The sequence below is a fragment of the Dufourea novaeangliae genome, unplaced genomic scaffold (assembly GCF_001272555.1).
Source record: "Dufourea novaeangliae isolate 0120121106 unplaced genomic scaffold, ASM127255v1 scaffold205, whole genome shotgun sequence".
Taxonomy (NCBI): Eukaryota; Metazoa; Arthropoda; class Insecta; order Hymenoptera; family Halictidae; genus Dufourea; species Dufourea novaeangliae.
The window spans coordinates 347,138-373,590 of record NW_015374106.1 but is presented as its reverse complement, the minus strand read 5'-3'; the positions used below and the strand labels follow the sequence as shown (position 1 = coordinate 373,590).

The 26,453-nt window shown below is 36.5% G+C and overlaps 1 protein-coding gene across 1 annotated transcript in view; it reads right to left on the bottom strand.

Annotated features, from left to right (window-relative positions):
• Positions 1-26,453, bottom strand: part of LOC107190853 (dipeptidase 1-like) — a 201,346-nt gene that overhangs the window by 33,433 nt on the left and 141,460 nt on the right. The window contains exons 5-7 of the mRNA XM_015579739.1: positions 14,775-14,907; positions 8,399-8,549; positions 1,174-1,243 (exon numbers count right to left, since the gene is read on the bottom strand). Coding sequence (XP_015435225.1) covers positions 1,174-1,243; positions 8,399-8,549; positions 14,775-14,907 — 354 coding nt within the window. The remainder of the gene's footprint in view (positions 1-1,173; positions 1,244-8,398; positions 8,550-14,774; positions 14,908-26,453) is intronic.

The following is a 26,453-nucleotide window of genomic DNA, read 5'->3' as shown; positions in this document are numbered from 1 at the left end:
TACTTAAAGAAATTAATGCAATACAATTTGGAATAAAAATAATTTTGTAATCATACATACAGCTGCGTAATCTGTTAAAATTTATTCAGAAAGCTCATGGCGTATTTACTTATGTTCAACATTGCATTCAATATCTTTCCTAAATTCGGACAATTGTGTTTTTTTATTAGTTTTAACCCTTAGAAACCACACCCTACCACAGCATACGTAATCACCACACTAATGCGAATTGGGATTTTGAATTTTTGATGATTCAAGACTTGTAGAGAATAAAAATAAATTGAACTCATGACATATTTTTTAAGGTAAACTTTTCTGAGAAATTCAATGGTAATAATTGCAAAAGTGAGAAACAATTCTTTATTGTAACGGAAGGAAACCGTTAAGATAGCCAGATAGAATGTTACAGAAGAGATAATTTTTTGCTGGTGCAAATTCGCACTAGTGTGTTGTCTGAGGGTTAAAAACGTTCACTTCATAGTATACGAATCACGTAATATTATATGTCCATATTATTTGTTTCGTTATTTACACGGTCGTTTATATCCTACATTTTTTAATGTCTCCGGAACACTTTCTTCGAGACACTATTAACCCTCGTGCACTGTTCGGGTCAATTTCACCCGATGCCAATGTTCGATTCTTAATTTAATTTTTTATTATAGAAATTTGTAAATTAATTTGAAACCAATAACTGGCATAGATTACATTCGAATAATAGGACAATTTATTTCCTTAAGTCGATTTTAATTCAGGTCAAATATAATTCAAGGAATATTAATGCAACTGTTTATTGAACAGTGTACGAGGGTTAATAAATTAGTCCAATGCCTTGAACACTAAAGTTGAAAGTAGCTTTAGAAATAGCGAAAAATATGCAAAATACTTGACAAGAAAATGTACATATGTATAAGATAAGGTGAAATGGTTGTGAAAACTATTAAATAATTAGAAGCAAATTATATTTTTTTAATCCTTTAGAACAATTCTGAAACATGTTTAATGTATGATTAGTCACTACCTTCCATTGAACTAAAATAAAATGCTCAAATTGCTTCAGAAAACTGTGTATATTATAGACAGTAGTAGATATAGTAAAGACACATACAACGTGAAAATGAAGTAATGTTTACTAAGTATGTAAAACAGGAGATATCACGTTTGTTAACTTACCTTTCCAAACTCACTGAGACCTGGCGTGGAGTCCTGGGTACTGTTCGTCTCGCCAACTGAACAGACTGCCCTGCCAAGAAAATGTCTGTTAGAACTTCCTTCTTTTCACGCGTGAAACCGTCAGCAAATATTAATCATTCTTGATCGGTTTTGCTTTTTTTTATCACTTTAACTTCTTTTTCGTTCTATAGTTCTTTATTTATATAAAATTATAGTAGAATAATAATAACTAATCTGCGGATGTTTATGTAAATTCACATTTTCATAGACTACTGCAAAGACTAGAGTCGAGTAAATGTTTATTTGCATAACTTTATGACATAATTAATTTATGTGTCTTGAATTTTTTCTGTTTCCGAGCATTTTTACGTTGGTAAACTTCTCTTACGTTGGAAAATCCGCAGTCAAATAAACACAAATTGTAATGTAAACTAAATGACGACGATCAATTATAGTTTTTTGACTGTGGATTGAAAAAGCAAGTATGTCACTGATATTTCCAAACGATTTTAACACTAGGTTTACGGGACGCGTCATTTTGACGCATTTCGAATGCTTTCTAACCTCGAAATTATCTATGTGGTATACTTATCTCTATAGCTATGCATTAATTTCAGAGATCATAAAATGTGTATTATATAAAATAAGTTGTTTCTTAAAGAAAATCTGCGGGTTCGTTGATGCATGCCGTGGAGATACCTACACGATAAGTGCCCGTAAACCTAGTGTTAAGAAATGTTAACTATAACGACTACTATGTGCATTTTTAGTTGGTATAATAAATTTATCCCAATTGTAGATTAAAATAAAATTTCATTCATAATTGTAAATTTTTTGTTTTTTATAATCGTGTTACGTACGAAGACACTCTCGTGACCTCTTAACCCTATAGGGAGTTGGAATGCATCCGGCCAGATTACGTGGCTAGCCACGTGGTGTTATGGCGTGGACGGGTTTTCTTGGAAAACTGATTCCGTTGAGGAACAGGCGTGTCCCCCGCTACTTTTAGACTCGAATTTCGGGGTATAAAAGGACATGTACAGCTCATCCGCAGGTCATACTCATACCAGAAATCTATGCAATTAATGAAATCAGGTATTAAAGTCCCTTTGAAGCATTTATAAAAGTAAGCTATACTCTGTACAACAGGCCCCCGTATTTCTCAGTGCGTGAAAACCGAGAACGTTGGAATTATCTTCCGCGATCACAACTTACATTAACATCTGTTAAACCTTTACTTTCTTGAATATACTTTATATACATTTATACAGGGTAAACCACGAATCATGGTCAGTAGAGATTACTCTGTTGTTAGCAGTCCGATTGAAAATGTTTTTATCAGGTATAACATGGTTTCAAGAGAGCTTCAACGTGATTATAGTAAATTTTTTTCACGATTTTTCAAGGTTACCTTCAATTTTTTTGCAAATACACCTATAATTGTTGTACGTTCATCTGTTAGAAAATTTCAAGACGAATTCGATAAGTATCATAACATAACATGTGTTACTTTTTTTTTCATCTGGGCCGAGAAAAGGTTAAAGAAATATTCGAACTCTAATATTACAAAGAGTATCGTATGCTACGCCATTGTAGGCGTTCCGATGTTCAGCTCTTGCCTACTGTTTGTAAACATTTCGTTCTGTACATTGGAACACATCTAATGATATCTACTGATCACGATTCGTTGTTCACTCTGTATATTTATAATTCAGTGTTGTTCATTTCAACTCTAGAATAATATCTAAATTCCCAGCTAGAAGCGAACCCACAAAGGCACACTTTTACCGCTCGAAGTGTACCAAATTCTTAAAGTTATGAGGCCCATACTAACAAATCTAGTGGCTCCCTGAGATGAAATGGGCACAGGTTCGTCCACATAAAAAACTCAAAAACCAAACTCGCCATTTGTCAGCTTTCGCAGTCGCTTAGCCCGGGCTCGTAACAATCGATTGCGTGTCTTCTTTACTTCTAAAAATATTACGATATGTAGAATATTGAATTACAAGGAAAACAAATATGAAAGCAAGATTTCCCAGTTCCTATCTAAGGAGAAAGAAATCATCGTCGAGCAATCGGCGAGATTAAAAATCTATTTCTGTGGCAATTTTCTCGGCATTTTTTCGCACTCGTGGATGGGCAGGCGGATGGGCGGTAAAATTTAATTCGTTCGGGACGGAGGCGAAATCCGAAGGTGCAATCTTCAGGGACCGTTTTAAAATTGAGAAATAATTTGTCACCCGTGAAAGCAATTTTTGACTTCGAGTGGCGGGCGTATAACGTCCCCTCGTTGGTGAGAGAGGTGGTCACGGCTCAGAACGCCGAAAGATCGTCGTCTGGGCGACATGCGAGGCCATAGAAAATTTAATCCGCCCGCCGCCGTCGTGGCGAGGAGGGGAGGGAGCGTCTGTAATCATTCTTCTTCCCTCGATTTTCGCCCCGATGCCAATGCCGATGCCGGTCCGCCGCGGAAACGCTTCAGAGGGGGCATTAGGAAAGAGAGGTCGACAGCTTGTTGTCTATCTAGAATTGCGGAAAATGCAATCGTCCCCGACAATTCCGTCTTCTCATCCGGGAAGGGGGGGGGGGTTTGGAAGAGCGCGTGGAAAGACAAAGAGCCGCAGGAACAAGGCGGGAAGATGGAGGACAAGATTAGAGATTGACGCCTACGCCTATGAAACCATGTTCTCTACACCGACGCTGACGTTTTATCACGGCGAGGCAATTTTTTTTTATGGTAACGACGCACAGTATTTCAACACAGCTGTCTAAACACGAAAAACTGTGTTCCTTCTTAAAAGTTTATAGATAATTGTGAACAAGTAGGATTATTAAAGATTACGACCTTCTAAAATTATTTTCTCTATAACTGCGGAATATTTAAAACGAAAACTGAATTATTTCAGTATACATAGGCGCGAAGATTTGAAACAGTTGATTGTTATTATTCTTTAGATAATTCTATTCTATAGACAATTCTATTAGATCTGGATCTACTAATAGACAGAATGCGATATCCTTTCTTTCGTCAGGTGGTATATTTCGTAAAGCTGAAGCAAATCTACCTAATAAAGAATTAGTCATTTAGGACGCATCTACTTAGACAAATTTTTTAAAATTTGTAGAAAAACCGAAAAAATCACCAATTTTTCACTTTTCAAAATAAAACTGTGATTTTGTTTCAACACTAATTCATTACCTACATTTTTCTATCGATTGATAGCTAATAATTTGTAGTTAATGAAAAAAAATAACAGATGTCACCTTCATGCTATACCAAATATTTGCCCGTAGGGCCACAGAAACAATAACACCAGCCCCCACCACTTGCAACACAATATAAGCAAGTGGTGGGGGCTGGTGTTATTGTTTATGTAGCCTCACGAACGAATGTTTGGCTAGGCATGGTCTAATGAGAAGTTTATAATGAATTTCTAGATCCAACAGCGGAACCAAAAGGTAAAATATTCTTTTAGATGATAGTTTGTCTTCTTTTGTTCACCAATACGTTACCTGCAAAGATTTGAGTATTGCGTAATTTGATGGAAAGGAAAAATATAGGATTGAAGGGAAGATTTATGTCGAAACAAGCTAAGTCAGGTTTTTATTTACGACGTCTTGAGGCACGGCGTCGAGGGACACGTAACATAGGCAGGGATTGAAAACCAGGTCGAATCGGGTCGTCGGCCATTGTGTAATACTTTGGACCTGAACTGTTAGTTATACCCGATGCTATCAGTAACCGCGTCGTACTTAACATGCCAAAAAATACCGATGTCATCTCCCGAAACTCTTCGAAGTATGTATTCCAGGTTTCTAACAAGCCTCACGGAATTTTGCAACTTTAATGGCGATCATTCGATGCGAATAACGTGTTGGAGTAAATCCAGTGTAACGGTAAAGAAAATTAAAGTGTAGTATTAAAATAATTTTTTGATATTAAAAATTATGTAGGGGTGTCTTTACTTAAGAATACATATAAATATTACATAAACTTTACATCAAACATAGTGATTTTAACGCATAATAATTATAAGAACGTAAAAGAAATAAAAGAACATAATTCTCCTTTGGTTGTATAGAAAACGATGGACCCATCCACCGGTTTTCTCAGACTGTATATCGTTAAATCGTTACTTCAATTTTATGAGACTAATATATATGTTGTATCGTATTATTTTGAAGTCGAAAATATCGATATTAAACTGACCTATTATTTAAATTGTTTGTATTTTTTATTTACTCTTGGAGGGAATACTTGAACGTCCTAACCGAAAACGCTGGGGGTCTAATTTACTATCACTGAAATTACGGATTCTTGCTGAGAAGAGTTAGATATTAACCGGCAACAGAATTTGATGCATTTTTGAAATAAGTGTTGCATCGGTGTAACACTGGACGTTAAAGTGTTAAAGAATTATATAAAAATATAACGCACCTTAATTTTCGAAACTGGATTACGTCTTTTGAAAACGAATAGAAGCAGTAAAATTTAATGGCGCGTTATCAACACTCCTTCTGTATATCACTATTTTTATTGTTCCGCCATGTTTATTTTATACAAGAAACACACCATTCGCCAGAAACAAAGCTTTAAAACATTTCGACGTGTATCTTTTTGTTTTTAGGGTGGGCTAGGACAGAATTGATGAGATGCATAAAGTAAAGCTCTATTTACAACAGGCCGGTACAGGCGGCACCGTGGGACACATAAAACTTGGCCGAAGGATTGATGTCCCCAAGGAACTCACATTTCTACCGCGTTTCGACATTACACCACCGACAGCCCCATGTTTCTCGTGAATCCGAGCACGACGATTTCAGCTTTTCCCGGTGAACAGAGAAAATAATAAGAAACTTTACAAGCCGTAAACGTTGAACACCAGATTACGCCCCCCCACTCCGAAGATTGAATCGGCGAACTTAAACACAGGTGAGTTTCGTCGAATTACAGCGACCGAAAGGAAAATCGCGTGTTTTTGTCGTTACGATGAAATCACGGTGAAAGAAATCCTGAGCGAAGGTCAACTTCTCATAGAAATGTATCGGTTATCGAACATCTGAAGAGGGCCTTCTGAAGCATCCATCGTACCATTCATCGCTTGATCACGATCGAGGGAATTCATGGGATCATTCGTACGGATTTCCCTTGATCCTCTGTAGAAACGTAATCCACCGATTTTATATGGGCAAGAATGTTTCTTGTCGAAGAATTTCAAAAATTCGATTTCTTCCCGGGAGAACAAAACGGAGGAGAAATTTGCTCACAATGGGCATCGAGGGGTTTGGTGGTTCGCCAAAAGAAAAGTATTCTTTCCGTTCCTTTCGAAACAAAGTTCTTTTGGGCTTCGTTTCGTCCGATGCGAGACGCGAGTGTAGGTTTTGGCAGGCCAGTGAAATCGTCGAGATGGAAGAAATTTCTGCGCGCCAAGGATTTAGATTGCCTCGAGCTCTTTCAGGCTGATCGGCCGCGGGATAGGTTTTTCCTTCCGACGATGGATCGCGGTACAAAGCGGAACGGCACGATCCGGGCGAAAAGGTACTGTAGGTCTTCGTGAAAGAGCGAAGGGAGATAAGTTTCATTCGACGATTAATTGAAATCGAAAAGGATTCCTCTAATCGTAGAATGTTTTAGACGCAATTAAGGCGATGAGCAATCCTCCTTGCACGACGCACAAACATATGTCGCTTTTCAAATTTCCTTCGCTTTCATCGAAGTGAATGGAATCTCTTCGACTTCTATAATTTCTTGTTATCTGGGTTCAATATTCTTTTACTGCTGTACTTTAATAATTTGCCTTTTAAAACCTTCGATGATATATTAATATTAACTACTAGCGATAAAATTGACTTCCACTAGAGGAAAAAATGGCGTAGGGGAAAGGCCTCCTATCACTTGATCTCGGGAGTTACTGAAATTTATACCACATTAACATTTGGTTTAACATTTATTTCTGTACTTGAAATAAATTTACGAAGTGGTAAGAGGCAGTTACCCCTACGCCGCTTATCCCTCTAGCACAAGCCGAGTTTACAGGTGAGTGTACAGGATGACCCACAAACGCGGTCCACTTGAAATATCTACGTTATTTCAAACAATATGCCAAAATGTTACTATTGAAAGTTGTAGTATTTAAAGAAATACATAATACTGTAGTAATGATTTTGTGACAGGTGAATGCCTAGAGGAGATATAAAGGTCAATTTTGCTTTCGTAAATGGAATGTCTAACTTTTTATGAATAGCGAATTCTGGGTATAAAAGTGCTAAAGTATATTTATCCTAACACTTACAGTTTCTGAGACAATTGACCTTTTTCTGAACTATTTTGTCCCTACTTTTGTGTACATTCGAAGTATGTATTATGTACATCTTCACACATGTTGCATAATGAAATTAATAGGATGAACAAAGTCAAATATCTCGGAAACGGTAAGTTTCAAGATAAATGTACTTGTGAATCACGTAAAGCTGTAAAGCAAACTGTTGTAATCTGGTTCAGTTCAAAGTATGCTTCCTTCCATAGGCAAGGTTTGGAGAGATGGAAATATAGGCTGCAAAAGTGTATTGATAATGACTCTGATTCAGAATTTGTCTTTTATTTCAATTTCCCGTGAACTTCTTGATATCTCCACGTAAACATAGTTCTGCAAATGATTTTGAGATACATTTTAAAGATTTTCATTGAAGTGTTTCTTCAAAATTTTTCTAATTTTGCTTGAAATAAGAAAAGAAATCATTATATAGAAAGTAGATAGATAAAATAAACTTTGTACCGATATCGATATCGACATTGTTTATCAAACAATAGAAACAATTTGCTCTGAATTTACTACTGATAAAAAGCAGCACAAACTTCTTTGGATACCGACATAATATGTGTACAGAATGGTTTTTTATCATTACAACGAGTAGAATAAATTCATGAAGATTAATTACAATCTTACGGTATAATTTATAAAATCACAGACAGTAGTTTGTTCTTTACGGTTATGAGTTTTATATTTCAGTCGTTAATAAAGCTTTAATAAGAGCTTGAGGTTTGAGATTTTCACGATTTTTATTACAAGGTGCAGTAGAACTTTATTTATCCAAGTGTCACTTGTTTGATTAATGTAAAGAAATCATTTGATTAAAATAAAAAATTAAATTATTTTTAACTATCTACTCGTTGTATACATATACCTCTTTTCTATGTTTTGAAAGTGGTATAAAATGTACTCACCAGGAAGTATCGCAGGCATGCGTCAAGGTAAGGTATCTCGCGCCCAGGCCGTAAAATGTCCTGAGAACACCCAAGGAATTCCCTAGGGAGTGACCACCTTCTACTCCGATGAGACTTGCGATTTTGCCTTCTCGATGCGCCTCGATAAGACCTACGCATGTGATAAAACGCACCATTTTTTAAATAACTTCTCTGCCGTGTACTCAAGAATATAACAAGTAAAATAGAATAAAATAGAAAGTAGAATTAATTAAAAATTCTAAGTTTGAGATTTTCTTTTATTTTATCTGTTTAGCTAGTTCTGTTTGAGTACTGGAAATATTCATTATATCATTTGAATATTGAACACGTTATCACTTACAACTGTCTTACTATTAGTACTAGGCAAATGAATTAAAACAGATAATTATTGTAAAAATGTGTAGCTCACTGTCTTGGCCAAAGTAAGTTGGATACGAATGATTTTATCAATGACATTGTTATGAAAATTGTCCGTATAAACAAATTTCAGAGTAATGCAATAAATATTTCCAGCTCTGTGGATTATTTGTTACGTACAGAGTGAGTCAAAAGTCCCATTAACTTAAACCGAGAAATCAGATTAATGAATTGTTTCTGATGTGTAACAGTGGTGAAAACATTGGTGCATGAACAATCTATATCTGGAAAAACATTGAGATACATCCAAGACGACCATATTACCAAGCATACATTCGATGAAGTGCAGTTTACCTGTCATTCTTAAGTTTAGAAGGTGGGGTAACGATGCTTCTGGTTCACTCTGTATACACGCTTCGTATCCATCATTATTAGAAGGCGTACTTTCCACTACTATTTTTTATTACTATTTTCCGATTGTGTAAAAGTAACATTCTTTGTACCTTTTGGGAACGTTTAAAGAATTTCCAAAAACGCTATGATAATGTTTTAAAAAGTGTATAAGAAACGTTTCCCAAATGTTTAAAATTACGGTTAGATTTTATTCTGTGCAAGGTGGTACAAGTTAGGTTAGTCTGGTTTGTGTTTAATAAACAATAGATCAACTTTCTTGCAATTTCCGCGCTTAGTAGAAATTAGATCAAGTTAGTTCCTGTTAATAAATAAAAGGTTAAATATCCTATACGGCATACGGAATTATAATGAAAATATGGGTCTGGGGGTTATGATCTGTGTGTTCATTGTGTTCATATTTATTGTCATAGCACTAACTCAAAGCAAATAACTGATTCTATGTTGGATAGAGACAGTTTAAGAAAAAGAATATTTTTTTAAATTTCCTGAGGTTTCTGCACAAAACCACTAGTGTCTTTACACTTCTCTGTTGATTTTTTAAAGAATGACGCCTTGGTCATTGGGTTCCATCACCTTGCACGGAATGAAATTGAGTCAAAATTACTAAACGAAACCATCCGAAATTTAAATCCTACGAACATTCGTAAGACTTAAAAAACGGATATTCCTAGAACATCCGAAATTTAAGTCTTGAGAACATCCGTAAGACTTTCGGGACGGACGTTTCTAGAACATCCAAAATTTAAGTCTTACGAACATCCTAGGAATGTCCAAAATGGACGTAGGACATTTAGATACAAACTGGACATGAAACGGACATCCGTTAGATGTACGGTGCTATCTGGGTTATATATCGTATTATATTATTTTTGGTACATATTATAAGTTTATATATGTTGAATATCGTGTTTTCATTTTTTATAATTATATATCATTTTCTTACTTTTCAATAAATTTGGTGTAGATATATTGGTTATGTGACAAAATATTATTTTTATTATGAGCAAGTAAATTACCTTCCAAAATTCTACACAAATATTACGAGGTGTCATACTATGGTGACGTCATTTATATTATGAATTTAATATACGATTATAATTTAAATAATAATAATTGTAGTGTTTAATTTCATTGAAAAAGTGAAGGTAACCTTCTTATATTAGTAAAGATATATATTTTGAAAATTGTAATTAATGAATTCTAGTACATAGAAACTATTTATAAACTGATGACTCAACATGTGATTATCCTTTCTGTGGCAACTCAAGTGAAACCATAGCTTTGATGCATTGAGTAATGGAGAAGTGGACAATGCTGAAACTAAAGAGTTGCTGGCGTGGTATGAAGACAATGAAACGTCTACTGATTGCAACTGAAGAGGTAGAACCTAAAAAGCATACGATTCTTTGAATCAGGAGATTGGTTCTTTCTTTACAATGCGTTGGATTAACGGATACATACGTAAAACAAGGGTCGAACCTTTAGGTTAACGAATGAAATTCTAATGCATAAATGCTAATGGAAATATACATTAATCGTGATCAGTGGCTGTGTTATTATTTCCAACACAGTTTTTTTGCTCATGGTACTCAGATTTAATCTTCTCAGCTCTTTTCAGTAATCATTATCTCTTAGTAGAACAATTTTAGTTACCATATTTGAGCCCAGGTCGAGCTAAACATTCGCCTGTGAAGCCACATAAACAATAAGTGCGCGTGCATGCTGTGACGGCCCCATTTCCAACACGTAGTCACTATGCCAACGTGTGTCACCAAGCAGTGATGCCAGAATCGTGGGTCGAATTACCCCCACTCCTACCCCACTCTGACCTACCATCGTCTCCCACTTAGTGATGGGGAATCCAGCCGTTTGAGACAGCTCGAGCCGGAGACGGAAAGCTCGAGTTGGCTCGAGCTGGCTCGAAGCCGGATGGAATCACTGTGCCAGCCTAATCCACGCTGGCGGCGAGGCGGCGAATCACCGTCAAAGGCAAGAATGCCGGGCCTCGGCGAGTCGAGATGTTATCTGATAATAACCCATGAATAAAAATTTTAACTATTACTCCTTTCCGTGTACTTTATAAAAAATGGTATGAATTCATTTAGATTTTTTTCATTATGAAAATAAGTCCAAACACGACATAATTCGGACTATTTTCAGCATTACTTATGTAGTTCGATTCGCAATATACAGTTTTTACTGTCGAGGCTTTCGGGAATAAGTCGTGTCCTTGTGGAATTGTTTTTCCAACGTTTCGCAAGTATTGCAGCTAGCTTCATCAGGAGGTCGAAGACACACTGATACTAACCTCTCAGTTAAGTTTAAATGAAAAGTTAAAAAATATTAATTTACAAAGCATTTTTAAAATTCGTTTTTTTGTTAATGATTATTTCGCGTGTCCGATAACTGTTGCAGCTGGTCCACGCATATACAGTAGGCATTCAATTCCTGCGCTACCGTCATTTGCACGAAAGACACGCCCCTTGCTCACACTCATTACGATTTATGTAAAAAAAAAGTATTTTCATTCCATACTATTTCAATATCATTAATAAAAGAACATAATTAACTTTGAGAACTGAAAAAATCCTTCACCTACGAAAAAACTGTTACTGCTAAGTAATAGCCCTCTCCATACTAAAAAACTTCTGTGAATACACTTTTCTGATATCCCTAAAAATAACGGAGATAATTAAAATAACCGTAAAGTGCGTATATCCAGCCCACCCTATATGCAGCTGCGTCGCATAAATGAACGGCCGAGTGGTGGGGAAAGCGCTCGGGTCACCGATTCCTGCACGGTTCCTGGAAATTTAGCCCTCTATAGCCCCGACTCGTGCGGGAATCGAATGTCTACTGTACGATGCCGAATGGTCTTTTACTTTTCCACATCTAAAAATAAATAAACACATTTAAATCGTAATTGTAATAATATAAGATAAAATATTGAGGTTGCGAGAATATTAAGGGGGAGACGCCGGTAGGTCATAGTGGGGGAACCAAGTTCCACGATTCTGGCATCACTGCATGTAATGCCTCCACGACAGCAGTAGGTGAATCCCCCACCCACAGTCCCAGTAGCAAGAGAGGAACGCTACTCCAGTTATTGTCCTCTCTTTCTAGTGCCGACTTCATCCCTACCATAAGACCGCGCAGTCTATTACACATATATATCTATGTCTATGGCAATACATACTGTGAATTAGTTTCATCTTAAACGAGACTGCTTCAAAGAAATCGAGCAATTAATACTAGTTGTCTTTGTCCTCTCGAGTTTCCTCGTGAGCAAACTTTCTGTCAGGTACTGCCGTTTCTGCTGTATTCATTGTTACTCACAGTTGGTACGTGTTTCTAGCAATCTAATTACCATTTGCACCAGCACCAGCACTTAAAACTTGGAAATTTGATTTGCCACAGTCTGCTGTTATTAACACTAGAATTACCGACGATAAATGCATATTTGCTTCGATCGGTGGATAAACATGAAAAACTTTTGAAAATTTAGAAATTTAGAAATTGACTAATTTCTTCACTTTCATACCGTAATAAAAGGTGCGAAAGATCTGAGAAAATGTATTATCATAACATTTTAATCGTTGTTGTAAGGGTATATTGACAAGTCATTTTGACTTGCTTGGTAGTTCGAGTTAAAATCGTCGTCGAAATATATATGACGCTAATCCACTTCTCATTATGTTTCCTACCATATTTATTAATTTTATAACTTACTTAATTTTATCAGTAAATAGTTAATATACTCATTACTGTAATTTTGTTTATGAAGCTTATTAAATATTTAATCAATTTATTTCATTTATGTACATTTCGTTTATTTAATTTATATTATTAATAAGAAAAAAATCTACTGAGTAATTAGTTAACTATTAGTTAACTAAACAAGGAAATTAATTAATAACGACAACTTCATTTTTGTTCTTTTTTTAATGTAATACTGGATGTTCGAATTCTTGAACGCAATCTATGTATTGAATGAATAATTAGTAAAAACAAAAGAGAACAAATTACGTCAATCTTTCATTTCATAATGCAATTTTTGTTCTTGTGAAATGGACGGGAATAAATCGCAGGTCGTACCGTTTCGTAATCCGTGATAATGCATCGTCCCTTCTGAGAACGTAAATCTTTGTCCTGTTTCTGTTTCTCGGCACTATGAGATTACATTTTTTATTTTTACAGCAATCCAGGGGAACTGCGTCTGATAAATTTTGACCGAACCATTACATCCGCCTTGATCCTTTATGTTGCAATCTCCTTCAAGATTCTTTCTTCTTCTGTGTTTTCCTTGGTTTTAGAAAACATCAGCGGCACTTTACACTTTCACATGGCACTTTATACAATTCAAATCCGCCTATGATACGAGCCCATCGTGAAATTTATTTGAGACATCTTAAAAGTACAAAAGAAGTTATACTCTCCTCCATCATTTATCGTATTATAAAATAACATTCACATTTTTTATTTATTTTACAGCATTTCTTACTCGAAGTAGTTCTCTCATTACTTACAACTTTCTGCCAGGTTCTCATAAACTTTGAATTTCTCGTCGACCAAATAATACTTCAGGTTAACTACTTGGCTTCAGATTATTTATTTTTAGTTAAACGAGGTTAAATACTGGCCATTTAGTCTTTGAGAGTACATTGTACGATATTTTAATATATTTAATTAACATAGTGAACTAATTAAAAGTATTACTCAATTGATTTGCATTCAGGAATACCAAATATCCTTTCTAAATTAAACGAGGTTAAATAGTAATTCTTTAACCATCGAGGGGATATTTTAGAATATTTTAATAATCTCTAGATAGTGAAGAAGTGTCATTAGAAATTAGGAACAGAAAGTATAGGACTTCTATTCATCTTAATGTCATGAACCCTTATCATTTGCAATAGAAGTTTCATGAGGGAAACCTTATTTAATCGTGAGTTTTACTCAACATATTTTCGACTGTAAGCTACCACCACGTCTATCAATACCTTGAAAAACGTTACACCTCGAGCTCGATACTCTTTTCCTTATTTTTGTTATCCAGATCACTCCAAACACATTATACAGGATGTACAGAAGTGCAAGGAACTCATTGGACAGTAAAATCAGCAAATTTAGAATAAAAATAAATTGATCTTATAGAATTACAACGTCCTCTTACATCTGTTTATTAGTCCGACAATAATTATATCATATTGTCTACTCGTTCGCTATCGCCATTTTTCATGGAAAAGTGTTCGTTACAGATCACACCAGATTTCCAATATTTAATTCAATATCATGTATATATTATATATATCAATATTCATTTTAATATGAATTACTTGTACTGGTGTTACTGTGTCTTTTGCTTGTATTCTCTTCGGGGTAACTAAGTATCTAGTAATAAGCGGTAATCAGGAGTCTGTGCGTACCGGTTAATTTTACATATATTATTGAATAACTATCAATAACTTGATAGGAATGAATGGTAGTCAAATAATTCAATTGGAAAGTAATTTTACAGTTACATTTAGCACGATCAGATTTTACGCATTAAAGATTTATTCTTCGATTTAAACGGACTGCTCACCTTTGACGGAGGTAACCAAAGTTAAATGTTGAGCATTCATCTCGGCGAGTCGGCGGATCACGTCGATTTGTTCCAAGGAAAGTTGAACTGCATTCAGCTGAGCCGCACCGCATGGAACGTATGCAGACCAAAACTGTAAACCAAATACAACGATCGTTATCAATACCCTGTGCTTTACTCTCAGAGAAAAGCACGTGGGAAAGCGCAGTTGGTCTCGTATTCGAGTCCACTCGTGAAGTGTATCTTACAGTAAAGATCTTAGTCGAGTCTATTTCGTAAAACGAAATAGAATGAAATTTTAATAAACGGTGTAAATACTAATGTGCAATTATAAACAAAGGTACTATGTAACATAATAATATAATTGTCATTAAAATTTCAATTTGTCTAGCAAAATTACAGTTTAAATTATACTGTTGTATTAAACGCAGCGTGCTTTATTTTCATCTTTGCATTATCGACTGTAAATTTGTTATCAATTATTATATGTATTATTATATGTAAAGAACATTGACTTCTTGTCACCGTATACGTTTTGCGAGGGCAACCTTGTATCTACAAAAAATGTAATTTAAGAAATGTCAGGTTAGGCTTCAATAATGGAACGGAGCGTGGTTTAAATTTCGATAATCTACCGTTAATACAATACATTTATCACATAGTTTAAAAACTATACCGAAACTTTAATATTTGTTTTAAATCTAATCTTGCTACTCGCACGTGGTGAACTTTTTCTCGGAGCTATTTTGTTGAAGCTAGACATTTGTCACTAAAATATGTCACGAATTACTAACTTTTTGACTAAATACCTTAATACTTTATTACGCAGCATTTTTAGAAGAATCGATTTATGTAAAAGAAAATTATTTTTATTCCATAGTATTTCAATATCATCAATAAAAGAAGATAATTAACTCAGAAGATCCTTCATCTACGAAAAAACTGTTACTAAGTAATAGCCCTCTCCGTACTAAAAAACTTCTGTGAATAAATCTTTCTGATATCTCTAAAAATAACGGAGACAATTAACATAACCGTAAAATGCGTATATTCAGCCTACCCTACATATAGGTGCGTCACACAATTGAATATCTCTCGGCGCTGTAGGAAGATCCACATAGGCCGTCTCCGTTAAAAAAGATACGGGATACAAAGGACAGCGAATGGAAAAGAACGATAGGTCTGCGTGTCGGTGAGACCAAACTCGGCTATCTCGACTCTGATTTCTCTTTCTTTTGTATTCGCTGTCTTTCGTATCTCGTATTCTTGCTCACTGTGACTGACTGTCGCAAGTGGATGCGACAAGGCATGTAACGGGGGATGCGACAGGGGTACGAGACTAGGCTGTAGAACCCAGACAGCTGTCGACGAATCAAATTAGCTGGATCACCTCCACACGTATTTTTATTATTGACGAAAACGGTACACACACAATCGGACTGTGTGATTGACTTGTCCTTTTTTACGTTCGGAATACTACAAAGGCGAGTTGCCGAGGCTCGAGCTTCGGGCAAGAAATGTAATCACGAGGGTCAGAAGCGTTCGCGTGGTCCACGATTATAGTCCCTGCGCAGACCCGAGTTCGGGACAATAATCGCGACACCCCTGTATATCGTGTTCAGTATCATTTTAATTAGTAAAATCTCACCAATATGTTCGTAAAAGTTTTATTAACAGTGAACCAAAGATAAAAAAGTTTCATCGTCATATTAGTGTTGTGTCACCCGATACCCGGCATATAACCTTTCCTTGATGTCCCCTCGTTCAGCCGTCGGCTCGTGAAAGGGAAGCCCTTGCCGCGCGCCGAGCAAAAAACGGTGCGTTTGAGAAGTTCCACAGCCACCGTCTCCTGTAGTGGGGATGACGTCCGCACACTCACCGTGGAGGAGCCGGCGCACACTTATCGAGAATACTCTCTCATATGTACTATGTAAAAAATTAGACAACAGAAAGGAAACAGCATATCTTTTTCGAGTCAAATTGATGTCAATTGTACGAAAGAATTGAAAATATATCTAACTTAATCCCCTTTTAATATTGTATGTTCCTCAATATTTGGATAAAATACATTCTTTAAAAAAAAATAACTTTTTCTTATTCATTCATTTTAGCTCTCGACAGGCGAAAATCTTTAGGCTTTCGGCAACATTCTCCGCCATTTCCAGTCAACGGATGATTGACAGTCGGACGCAGTCCCCAATAATATTGTACGTAGATCCTTCTCAAAGATGTTTGTAATACGTGCGATAGAGACATACTACAGTAGGCGAGAACGCGTGTCAACGCTCGAATGTTATTGGCCAAGACCTGAAGAGTGGGAGAGACACAAGCGCCGTAGACCTGTTGCGATCGCGGCAACGTTGTATACTGGCCGCTGCCTACTCGAGGGTTCTCCTTTCGTGAAAAACACCATAATTTAACATCTGGGTAATTTCCCTTGTTGGATTAATAGCTTCACTAGCGAGGTGCAATCCGAAAAATTGCATTCAAACCTCATTCTATTACGTCACAACCATATATTTTCCTTTTTCAAGTTTCATAGTGGTACATATTATTAATTAGTCACGCGAAAAAAATTACGTTACATTATGTCCTCGTGTTTCATGGGCATGCGGAGCATAGATAAAACATTCCTCTGAAACAAGTTCCGCGGGGGGGGGGGTGAAACGGAAGGGTTTAAGGTGGAGTGAAGGGGGAACGGCACACCTCGGTGCTTCACCGCGTTCCGCTTTGAGAAGCAATGTTACCAATTACTCGGTGGTCTGATTACCGTGGAGTTTCTGCGCCAGCGTAAATATTGAATTTCGGCTCTAGTCTAACTCGATTGGCATCCCTGATTCTCACGGTGTAGCTGCCACGGGATCAACGTTATTATACTAATCGCGTGGTGATATGGCGACGACAGAAAGGCGCGGTAGAGAGTTACGTGCTGCACAAGCGGCTGCGCGAAATTTAATGTAAAACCAGTTACCGTTTAAATTAGAAAGGAGGAATGAAATCTGATGGGTGTCGTTCCAGAGTCGCCTTTTTTATTAGTTTGATCTGCCTTGTGCATTTTGTGCGACGTTTTAAAATATTTTTCTTAATATTGGATGGTTCGAAAAGTTCGTACTGATTTTTACGGAAAATTCAAAAACTTAAATATTTTGTTTATAAATATATTGATCGAATAATGTAGTTTCTATCTTGTTCAATGACCTTTTGCCATCTGCTCTGTAGCTATATAATGCCGCCTTCGAAGAATGTTTGACTTTTTTTATTAGAGAACTGATCCAATGCCACTTTGCATGCTTTTGTTGTATCAAAATTTTCGCCATTAAGAAAGTTGTGCAACGTTCGGAAAAGGTGAAAGTCAGACGGTGCTTGGTCCAGAGAATAGGGAGGATGAGGAATAATGTCTCATGTTAATTCGATTGATTTTCTTCGAGTTTGTAATGACGTGTGCGGTTTCGCGTTATTGTGAAGAAAAACGACACCTTTTCTGTTTATTAGTTCAGGCCGTTTTTCTTAAATTGCTTTACTTAATTCATCGGATTACAAATAGTATGCATCGAAATTTATAGTTCTATTGTTTGGAAGAAGATAGTAATAAAGAGTTCTTTTCCAGTTCCACCATATGCAAAGAATAATTTTCTTCGGGGCAGATTCAGCTTTGAAAGTGTTTGTGGTGCTTCTTCTCGCTTTTCCCAAGACTATTTTTCTCATTATATTATTATAAAATATCGACTTTTGATTTCCGGTAAGGGGCTTTTTGAGGAATGGATCAATTTCAACACGTTTAAGTAACGAATCACAAATTGGGATGCGTTCCATTAAATTTTTCTCTGTCAAAACGTGTGGTACCCATAGATCGTAGATGACCAGCAACTGTGCTTTTGGATATTTTTCTTGTGGTATTTACAAACTAGAATGTGTGCTTTATCCTGTTAGGGTACAGAAAATTTGATAACCACATTTCAAGTAAGTATATAGAGTAATAATGATGGAAGTACCATGGTGTCCGAATATTAAATCGAGTAACTTTATATTGAAATAAAAATTTGTTTATTGTTGAAAATGCTGACTGTCATAGTGGTTGTTGATGACTGTTGATAAGTAGCACTATGAAATCTTCTAAACTACTTCTAATAAATGAATACTATTGAATACAAAATTTGGAATAATATAAATAACTATTTACAGTAAACATGAATGTTTAGCACACGATATACTTACAATTGAAATTATTATATCTAGTGTTAGAGATCAAATGAAATACATATTTATTGACTTAAGGAACCACAACACAACTCAATACAATTGTAGTATAATAATCAAACTATAATTAATTTCTAAAAATACGATTTTAAATTACGAATTCGATTATAAAAGTTATTTGTGTTAAAACTGTGTAAGTGAAATGGAATGAAGCGTAGCATCTCTTTTTAAATTAAAAGGATCGGAAGTTAACATTTGCAGAGTAATGTTTAGGTCAACATTGTAAGGTGATCGGGTTTATGTTGGACCGATCATCATAAAAGAAACGTTAAACATTAATAAAAGATACGACACTCCGTCATATATTGTATGTATACAATGACGACGGTCCACGAATTCCTTTTCGAGGGTGTACTACGTGACCGAAGCGCAGATTCCGTTCGACGTCGAAAGACACGGACACGCTGTATTACGATAACTTACACAGGGTAGAAAGTTAGAAAAATAAACAAAAGTAACGGCGGATCCTGTTAAGGTCAACACGTTGCGCGTTTAGTAATATAAATTGGCTTCGTGAAGTTCTTTAAGTCTGTCGTATTTTAACGAGAAAGTTTCGTTTCAAGAGTCCTGGGAAAGTGTCCCTGCATTAAAGTTACCGGTTATTAATTACTCAGGTATAAATTAAATAACCGAAGTTCGTCTTTTTGCCAGTGAAATAGCTTTCCCGTTATCCGGCGGAATTTCACGTAAGGAAAATGAGTTCGTTCGTCACGTCTAGGATAAAAAATGTATTAAGTATACCACGGGACATTCCACTTGTATATATTTATACCGGGCCTACTTGTATATGTCAAACTGCCGTTCAGGCCGTTCGAGAAAAGCGGAGTCATCTTTCTTGCTAGCGAAACCGGGGCAATAATGTATGTATGTATCGGTATATGCAGTCACGGGTGTGTATTGTGCGTCATCACGGTGTCGAATGTAGTTCTTGAAGTCGGAAACTTTTATACAGGGTGTAACAAAAATGTTGTCCGACCCGGAAATGGGGCACTCGGGAGGTGAATTGGAACAAGTTTTTCCTTAGCAACAATGTAATCTGAGGCTTCGTTACCGAGATATTAATGAAAAACCGCGACCAATCAGAGCGCGAGTTTGCCAGCCTAGTTCCCGCGCTAGCGGTCGCTACGCGCTGCGACTGGTAGGCAGCGTTACCGCGGGAACTCGCATGGCAAACTCGCGCTCTGATTGGTCGGGGTTTTTCGTTAATATCTCAGTAACGAAGCCTCATATTACATTGTTGCTAAGGAAAAACTTGTTCCTATTCACCCCCCGAGTGCCCCATTTTCGGGTCGGACAACATTTTTGTTACACCCTGTATATAGTGCGCTCGAACCAATGTGATTTTCGCGGGACATCAGGTCCCTTATGATGTTAGGTCTATTCTTATATCTCATCTGTGATAATACTAACAGACCGAGTCACGTGTATTATTCGAAACACGCAGCCACCATTTCCGTGGAACACGCTTTCGATAATAAAAGGACAGGAGACAAAAGTAACACAGTATCAGACCAACGGGTATTTTAAGAAAAAATATGATAAAGACAGATATCCGTTTCGCTTGGGTTTTGAAGTTTTTACAATGGGATCCTTGGGTTTCATCAGGTCAACGTTCGATGGATAACAGTTTTGCTCATTTTCGCTTGGCCGCGGCTGAAAAGGCGACGTAAGCAATTAAAAATTCTTTCGGTTTTCGTCGGCCCTCCGTTACACGTGCACGTGATTTCATCCCCGAGAACGCAGAAATGAAAAGGTCTTGTTGATTTAATTACGCTTCCGAAATTCCTCTTGCCGTACTAATTAAACCAGATATACCTAGCCTGGTATCACTTTTAAAGCCGAACCGCTTAGCATACTCCGCGAAATTGTATTTCGTCGCAAAACTGCGAGACATTTTATATAATTCTATGGGAGTTTCCGTTTAGCGAGACGTGTTAATCGTTTACAATCAGTCAGAGGAATATTTATACTTGCTGAATTGTTGACTCTTTAAACGACACATTTTTACACATAATACACATTTTACACGTTCTAACCCTTAAGGGTACATTTTTGTGTAAACGCTGTAATAAACCTCATTAAAAAGTCAGCGTTACACCTGGGGATCGCTTTGTCAGTGCCGAGGAACCTTCGAACATTCAACCAGGATTTACTGTATGTACTGCAAACACCAGCAAAACAATAAATACTAAATTTCACACGTACCAACTTAAACAGGACAGGGCATTTAGAGTTGTACTACGCAATACACATCACTCGGTAAATACGGACGAACTGAAGGAAGAGTTGTTGGCAATGGGACACGAGGTATTAAATGTATCTAATATCAAGCATAACAAGAAGGAGACAGAAGAATAACAAGACAGAACATAACAACAAATAAATATACCAAATAAAGAGACTAATGAACTATATTGTTGAAATCGAACCACCCTACAAGAAAAGAGAAATTGTACAGTACAAAACATGTAAACAATACGGACACACACAGCGATACTTTAACCACAATTTCCGTTGCGTGAAATGCACTGAATTGCACCCCACCGTAGAGTGCAAGAAATTAGTTGATATTCCAATAAAATGTGCTCGACAATAAATGTGCATGACTCAAGACCTAAAGTAGTATCTAACCAACCCATAATGAATCAATACAGTACAGCAACAACGAACGAAGTAAACGCTAATCTCCCCACCACCTATGCAGAAGCGGTAAAACGCTACTCCAAGGAACATGCAGTCAACGAAGGTAATACTGCGAATAACGACCTTAACGCCATCACACAAGCCATAGAAAAATCTTTCAACAAACTATAACAAATACTCATAAGACGAAGCGAACAAATCAATAACATGATGACCCTACCGACAACAATAGTAACAAAAATGGCGACAAATTCATGACCTATAAAACTATACGTATTGCACTGTGGAATGCAACCAGGCTCATGTGACATTACGTAAACATTATTTACGTCTGAACATTGTAACTGAAAACGGCAGTTTCATGTTCCTCAATTTAATAATATAATTTGAATACAATTGTATCTGCATGAAAACACGTTTAACCTCTTCACTGGATAATTCTTTGAATTTACAGTGTATACAGTACGAAAAATATGTTTCCTTTGTGTTTCTGTGAAAAGAAAATCACAGTAGATTACACTGGATAATGTTTTATTAACAATTGTTCATTAATAATACACAAAAATTAAACTTAGCTTATGTAATTCTAAAATATACATAGGTACAGGTGAACTCATAAAATCAGCAACTTATGCAGATGATACTAATAATTTGATTACCTACTATAAAATTCGTCGTAGACACAATTACCTATGTTTGAAATTAATCTAACGAAGACTCTAACGTAATAAACATGTCCACCTACTATTTAATTTGCACTAGTATATTCTGATACCGTTAAATGAAAATATAATCAGGTAAATAAATAAGAAAACGAAAAATTCATGAAAAGTAATCGAAGTTGAATATAAATGATGAGTCAACTTGTCATCCTTGGTTAACAGGTTAATAAAACTGATTCCACAAAAACTAATTACGCAAAGGTTTATCAAATTTCCTTGCACCTTAAAAAAGAAATGGTGAAATCACACCTGATTTTTTACGTGTCGTTGTACACTACACTTTTTTCGGAAGATCTCACGAAACTGCACACCGACGCGGTCTAATATGCTTAAAAGAGTCGTTTAAAGTGATCGTTGTTGTCGTCGTTTCTTCCTGCTGCGTCCGGAAACAGAATGAGAAGTTCCTTTGACAGCTAACAGCCGCAATGAAGGGGGTGACTTTCGCAATAACGAAATCCTTTATACGAGACGCGATAGGAAAGGCGTGTGCCGATGTACAACCTTGAGGGACATAAAGGCGCATTTACATAGCTCGGAATTTCTTGACGGTCTTCCTGTTTGCGAAGCTGTTTTTACTTCCGCGCCGCCAGAACTAACCTCGTCCGCACGAAAATTACTTTCTTGTCTGGGAAACGGGCAGCTTTTATGGTTTTATGTGGAAACTCGTTCGTTTGAAGATATACCGGAAAGGAATGTCTCAAGGTAAACGACAACGATGGTCCCTGGTCATTGTTGGTTCTCGGAACCCTGCATTCGGTTCAAGAACCCCGGCTATTATTAGTCGTCGATTACATTTTCTCGTTGTACCTTTTTTCGACGAACAATTTTATAATTGCCTCCCTGGTCACCACATGGAGAGCTGGTTTGCGGAGAAAATGGATATGAAAAAAAATGAAAAAATGGAAACAGGAAATTCGTTTACGTTTCTGCACAAGAGTCGATAAAAAGCAGATTTTTGTTATTTCTCTGGGGATGAAGATTCTTTTGGTAAACAGGATAATGTTTACTGTGAGTTATAGATGCTCGAGGATTTTCTCGTTTATTGGCAACGATATCCGTTGGCAGAAACTTTACATGACTTCCAGTCTTGAGCTTTTCGGTTTCATTGAAGTTATATTGCATACTGCTGGCAAACGTAAGCTTCTAGCTAAAGGAAGCAATTGATTCTGGAAAACACTTTTCTAGAATCAGAAATCAAATTCTTCTCAGTTAAATGGTTTCTTTCGGGTCGTTCAATTGTTTAAATTACGATACACTTTTCCGTTATCTGCAAAGCATTCATTATTATTTATTTAATAACAACTCTAATAATAGTTTTTAAGTTGCATTCTTCTTGTATAGACTTCGGTTTCTTTTCAATTAGACAAAGCTATGGTCTTCTTGTTACATATTTTTATTGTAATCGTTAAATATTTAAGACTAATCGTAAGTTTCAGACTTTGTTTTAATTGAATTACGAATTTTATGTATTTGTAGGACAAGCACGTACATTTGTAGAACACCAGAAAATAGAAATGATTTTAAAATCTGCCTACTTTCCTGTTTTACTTTGAACCTCGTAAATACAAGGTAAAGGAAACAAACTTACATTTAATTTATCAATTATTGTATACAAATGTCACTTTTCATAAATAGTATTTTATTAATGACTAATAACAATAAGTTAATAAATAAAGATACTTTGTATTCAAAGCTATAAATATATATGAAATATCGTTTTTTGTGATTTGATTCAGCTTTTGATTAACTTCATGTAATATACAGTAAAAACTCTATGAGAATTTAAAACTCATCACCTTCCCAATCTATTGTTTGCCCAAAACCCGACCGAAATTATGCGCTTGGCACGTTCCACTCCCTTCCCCAGTGGCGGGGATGAAGTAAAATCTCTCACGAGCAACTTCTTATCCAACTCTCATCGAGTATTTACTGTATTACGAAAAATCTTTCATTGTCCGATAACATTTTTACAAAAAAATAAGTGTTGAGATGTAATGTATACTTTCTTCTGTTCGGTCGAATTCTACGCAGTCCCTTATATTGAAAAATTTCTGTAATTTAGGAAGTCAAAAAATATGAGATCCATAAATCTTTACACAAACCGTTGATTGACTTGGTATTTATTTACATGAACGCAGTCAGTATCTAAAAAGTGATTGTTCAACTATCCGAAAATTCCTTTATCCGAACACGTACGTTTCCCTATTATTTCGGGTGTGGGAGGCTCTACTGTACTCGTATTTCCATTAAGGCTTCAGTTCTGGTTCAGATATTCAAATAACTTACGCAAACTGACTTGTGCATTATCACAAGTCAGTTTGTGCAAATTACTTGAGCGTGTAAACGGGCATTTATGTCCTCTCCATCGCGACTGAGTGGATCATTTCGTGTTACGTTTCTTCGACCATGACCGACGATAGCTTTTGTTCGCCGCGCGAAACACACGACGAAACAATCCAATTTCCGTGTCGCGAAGGAACCTTCTTGGGGGGATAGAGAACTTTTTCCGTTTCCGTGATCTGCATCGAAATAACTCGAAAAGGCATCGAAAATGCATTAACACGCAAAAGGAAATCTGCATCAGACAAAGTTTGCTGCTCGCGGGTACTTATGCATAGATAAAAGCTCGCGGAGAAAATGGAAAAGAGAGCGGTCCGGGGGTACGGGTGACGCGAACGGGGTGAACGGAAAAGGGGCAAGGGGGGGGGGGGGGGGAGGTTGCGTAAAATCGCGTTCACACCTTCCCCCCTAACTCTCGCGAAAACTTGAAGAAAGCGCAGTAAAAGCGCCCCGGATACGAGATTCATTCGCAAACCGGGGGACAGCGTATTGGATCATTTCCGATTTTACGATCCTCGGTTAGTCCAGACTATAGACATATACATATAATAAACTGCGCGATCTTATGGTAGGGATGAAGTTCGCACTAGAGGGGGAGGACAATAACTGGAGTAACTTTCCTCTCTTTCTAATGGGGCTGTTGGTGGGGGATTCGTGCAGCATTCCTTTCCCTAGTGATGGGCACCATCGACTGAATTAAACTATCGACTAATGACTATTTAGTCGCAACATACTATCGACTATTTAGTTGATAGTTTTTAGTCGACTGAAATTTTGCTTTATAAGTTATGTATAGATTGTGTCGTCAACTTTTCAGCACCACTGGTGTATTTACCTTTTAGAAATGTATTAGTTCATAGATAGAATTTCAAAAATATAAGTGGTAAACAAGTTTTTTTAAACAATTACTAATATTCGAATTTTGGAAGCTATTTAATATTGGCACTTGAAAAATTAACTGCTCTAAATTTTTTATGAAAATCAGTTAGGTTATAAGCAATAATGTGCACAGTTCTTGGTAATGCATAAAAAAATATTGGATATATTATGTGGACGCATTATACAGTGGGCATTCAATTCCCGCACTACCGTTATCTGCACGGAAGACACGCCCCTTGCTCACACGTGTTTCTCACAGATGTGCGCGTACCCTACTCTGTCGCCCAGCACGCCCAGGCCGGAACACATACGGTGTCGCGTTTAACATGCATATCCCATCACAGACAGCGAAATGTATATAATACTGTTTTAATAAAATGTTGCAATGTTTTTATTGGTGCAATGAATATTGGTGGAATGAATATTGGTGGCAATTTCATTGCTTCTTGTCTCCCGGATCACACGTAATGGGTAAAAGATGCTAACCAAGCTAGACATTTGCCACTAAAATATATCACAAATTCTTAACTTTTTGATGAAATACCTTAATACTTTATTACGCAGCATGTTTAGAAGAATGGATTTATGTAAAAAAAAAGTAGTTTTATTCGATAGTATTTCAATATCATTAATAAAAGGACATAATTAACTTTGAGAACTCAAAAGATCCTTCACCTACGAAGAAACTGTTACTGCTAAGGAATAGCCCCCTCCATACTAAAAAACTTATGTGAATACACTTTTCTGATATCTTTAAAAATAACGGAGATAATTAACATAACCGTAAAGTGCGTATATCCAGCCCACCCTATATACGACTGCGTCGCACAACTGAACG